A 4,102-nucleotide genomic window follows, 5' to 3' on the forward strand; every position below is an offset into this window, starting at 1 on the left:
TGTAGAGATCACTTCAGGGCTGAAAATAAAATAATCTTTCAGCAAAGTAAAGAATACCTCTCTATGCAAACCAGCTTTGACACACCTGACAATGTGCTCTCTCTCTCTCTCTCTCTCTCTCTCTCCCTCTCTCTCTCTCTCTCTCTCTCTCTTTGTCTCTGACTGTCTAGCAGCTTTCCTTTGCTGTGATCTCTAGACTGAAGTACCGTTGAGTCTTTCTGGTTGTAATTCAAATTTCAGTCTAAAAGCTGTATGTGGTTTGGCAAGTCATCTCTAATCACGCTTAATTCTGATCAGCTGGAATATCTGACCTTGCTTCCTGGATCCCTTAAATTGCTGTGAAAGTCTAGAGTATCTGCCAACTCTGATCCTCATTTTTGTGTGTAAAGTATTGTATGTGTATGCCTAGGGATGCTGATTAGTATGTCTTATCAACAGAAACAAATATTCTGTCTCTGTTACCAAACCACTCCTAAACCAACCATATAATATTATAACTGCAGGGGTTTCACTCAAATGGGATTTGGGTTCCATACTTTTCTTCATTTTTGAGCTGCCTGGTTTGAGGTTTAGGCTTGAATAAACGCTGATCAGAATTTCAGAGCTCAATCTGGCTTTGTTTCAAAGCAAACAAACTTGCAGACTTCTTGAAAAAAAAAGATGCCAAATCAGGTTTATCTGCAACTGGGGGCCAGCTCGTACCACCAGAAAAATGTGTACCTGCATTTCTGGTTTGTAACTAAACAAACCCAGTGAGGGCTGAAACATGTCATGTTCAGGGCTGAACATTTTTCACCATTCTGTCTCCTTTTTATTGCCAGCCCTTTACAAGTTGCGACAGATAATTACATTCAGAAATAAAGATAGCACTTCAGGCATAATGCCAGGACATAAGGACAGCTTGTGCTGTTGGTTAAATGCTGGAACTGAATGTCTAACTTGTATAAATTGGATCAAATTTCCTACCCCTCTCTTTTTGAATTCTCAGTAAAGTTTACAATTTTCTTATGTATTTCCTGTTCAAAACTAGTCAGATAATAGCACTGAAGGAGGGCATGCTAAGTATTTGAAATGCAAAAGGTTTGGGTTAGTTTGGGATGCTGATTTTTGTTTCCTTATAGGTTAAGCCTAATACTTTTTAAACTGAGTTTTCAGTGGAAACATTTGTTTTTACAAGGAGAATCCTTTCTGTGGCTATTCTTTAACAGTTACTTAAAATTCTCTATTACTGCCAGTATTCCCATCAGGAAATGCATTTGTGAAAAAGTTAATGGAAAATAAATGCCAAAGGGAGCAACCCTAGATAAAAAGGAAACTACCTCTTTCTGCAAAGATTGGAGCTGGATGGACTTGACGATATGACCCTGGGGGTTTTAAGATAGCTCAGAAGTGTTCACCTGGCAACAATTGTCAGGGAGTATGTTCCCTTCTTTTCATTACCACAGTATTGGATAAGAAAGAGATAGTGGCTTTATGGGTGACTTGTAGTCACAAGTGATAGCTAAAAACCTGATTTTAGATTAACAATGCTCAGGGTATCTTGTCATGGAGTGATTACAGATCCAGTTCTGTTGCCAATGGAATCCACTTGGAGCAATGGAGTACTTCACTGCATGGAAACCAGGAGGGGGAATAATTCCTGTTTGCTTTCAGCTGGACTTGTTTAAAAATGATTCATAGTACCAGAAAGTTGACCTGAGTGCCCACCTCAACAAATACATTTCTGGTTTAGCTACAGAATCAGCTTCCAGTTGCAGGACTGGCACTTTTCAAGAAGTGCAATGGTTGGGTGCACCATGGCAAGGTTGATGTGATCAGTGTTCCAGTTGTATTGTTACCTGGAATCACATGGGACTTCTCTTGATCCCACTTAACAATAGAATTCCTAATGATTTCAGTGGGGTCAACATCAGGCCTACGGTAATATGGCACTGATGATCGGCAAAGAGAGGCTGACTTCCAGATGAACCTTTAGAAAACTGCAAGGCTCCAAACCTTGATGTTATCAGTCTTCAGAGGGTCAAACTGAGAATAGAGTATTTTTAAAGGGCTTTTATTAATCTGGCTGTGCTATGAAAGAGAGGCTCCAGCCCATTTTTAGAGTCCTATTTTTAAAGCAGTTTCTTGGACTGGATGTCCCAGTTTCAGTTCCTGTTTTTCTTAGGCTCTTTCTTTTTTGTTTTCCCTACCACCTATTCACTTTAGAAAGGATAGAATCACTATAAATTAATAAAGCAGCAGGTAGAGTCAGCCGACCCTGACAGCTCTGCAGATAGACCTTTCAAAGATGTGTCTTTATTTATAGATGTGGTACTTGAGAATGATGGATCTGAATAGACGGGGTAATGGCCGCAATAAAGGTAGGTAACCTTGGAAGTGGCTGACTTCTTGTGTGCATGTTTTATAAGTATTACTTGAGTCTCACATAGACAAAGTTGTCTTAGACCCTCAGCTAGGCACTTCAGTGTAGGTGCTTTTAATTCAATCCAATGAATATTCTCTTGTGGTAGCAATGCTGGGATAAATGTTCGGACTAAAATGGGTAAAAAAACCCCACAAAAAAATTAGTTTATCAACCCAGGGTTGGCAGGTAGAAAGTAAAGCAGTGTGGCTGGAGTAAATAATGTGGAATAATAATGGAAATCCGAGCTTTCCATAGTTCTGCTGGGATAGCAGGACATACAATTCAGAGTGGGTGGGAATGGCAGTACTCTACCACCTTGGGCAGTGGTGCAGATTCCATGCTTTCTTTGCTTACTACTTGTGCAGTCCTTTCCTAGGCTTTCCATAGACAGCCAATGCCACAGCTCCTCCAGTAGCGTCTAACAGTACTAAGTAGTGCACAGAGCTGTTCTACAGCTCTTCCTGCCAATGGTTCATCATTGGTGTCACAAGAGGCAGTCACTTATTCCCCAGCAATGACTAAAGATTCTCTATGTGTAGGTTGTACAGAGGCAAAGCTTCATCACAGCCTTGTAAGTGGATGAAGCATGCTTTCTTCCAGTTGTAACCCTTGTTCCCTGGCCTATATAGAGAGGGCTGGGCCATGACCCTTTTGTACACCTAGTTACAGATGTGGCTATTACAGAAGCACACCCTTACCTTTATATTCAGGGTTCAGGTAATAAGAATCCAGCTGCAGAAGTTCCTATTGGGGATGGTCAAAAAAAGGATTTTGTATTTCTCCACCCCACCCATTACTGCCACACAAGGAGAGTGCAAGCATGACAAGTGTTAGGTGCATAGGGGTGCAGGTATGGCTGCAGAGATTAAACATCAACCTCAATTTTGGAAGAAGAATCTCTAGACTGAAGGGGGAAGATCAGACATTGACAAAGTTAATTTTTCAGCTGCCTTTTGTTCTTGTTTCATTAAGGGGAATGAATATTTCAATTGAAGCTCATCCAAATACAGATTTGGAATTTAGCCCATTAACTAGTACATGCGTCAATGTCTGTCCTTTGTGTAGAGTTAATGATCTGTAGAGGGATGGAATTCTTTAGTTGCACAAGCTTTATCCATACGTAGAACAGAATCCCATTGTACAGCTAGCTGCAAGTCCCTGTGACGAGTGGAAACTTTGTTCCTGACTTCGTTATTAGTGACCTTTGAGGAGATAACAGTGGCCTTGCACAGGTGGTACATTTCCACTAGGAGAATTGTCACTCTGCTGGTAGAAACTAGGGACACTTACACAAATTACATTTTTCACACAATCTGACCCTTGAATATGCTATACAGCCATGACGTAACACACACTTATGACTGCAGAACACTTTTTAAATGACTGATCATGCAAAAAATTAACCCTTGATAAACCAGCTATTAACTTAAGTCACTACAGAGCACAACATGTTAGGGAACTTCTGTTCAGGTTCCCTCAAGGGTTAATTTTGTGCACTTTTGTGGGGCCAGGCTGGTGCTTCAAGCAGTGAGCAGCAGCCCATCCCTGTCCCCAGGGTTATTAGCAGGGGAAGAAGGGGGAGGAAAGGGGGCTGCACAAAGCTGCCAGCTGGGCTTTGCCATAGCTGGAGCTGAAGGTGGGGAAACAGGGTGGAACGGAGCCCCCTTGCCTTGTGCCCCCCCCCCCCCAGCTACCCCA

At 41.7% G+C, this 4,102-nt stretch overlaps 1 protein-coding gene across 2 annotated transcripts in view; it reads left to right on the top strand.

The window, feature by feature from the left end:
* Positions 1-4,102, top strand: part of SPP2 (secreted phosphoprotein 2) — a 31,225-nt gene that overhangs the window by 13,106 nt on the left and 14,017 nt on the right. For both annotated transcript variants that reach the window (XM_019523361.1, XM_019523360.1), the window contains exon 5: positions 2,306-2,360. In XM_019523361.1, the coding sequence (XP_019378906.1) occupies positions 2,306-2,360 (55 nt within the window). The remainder of the gene's footprint in view (positions 1-2,305; positions 2,361-4,102) is intronic.

This window comes from Gavialis gangeticus, unplaced genomic scaffold, assembly GCF_001723915.1.
Source record: "Gavialis gangeticus isolate Ggan-Ray unplaced genomic scaffold, GavGan_comp1, whole genome shotgun sequence".
Classification (NCBI taxonomy): domain Eukaryota; kingdom Metazoa; phylum Chordata; order Crocodylia; family Gavialidae; genus Gavialis; species Gavialis gangeticus.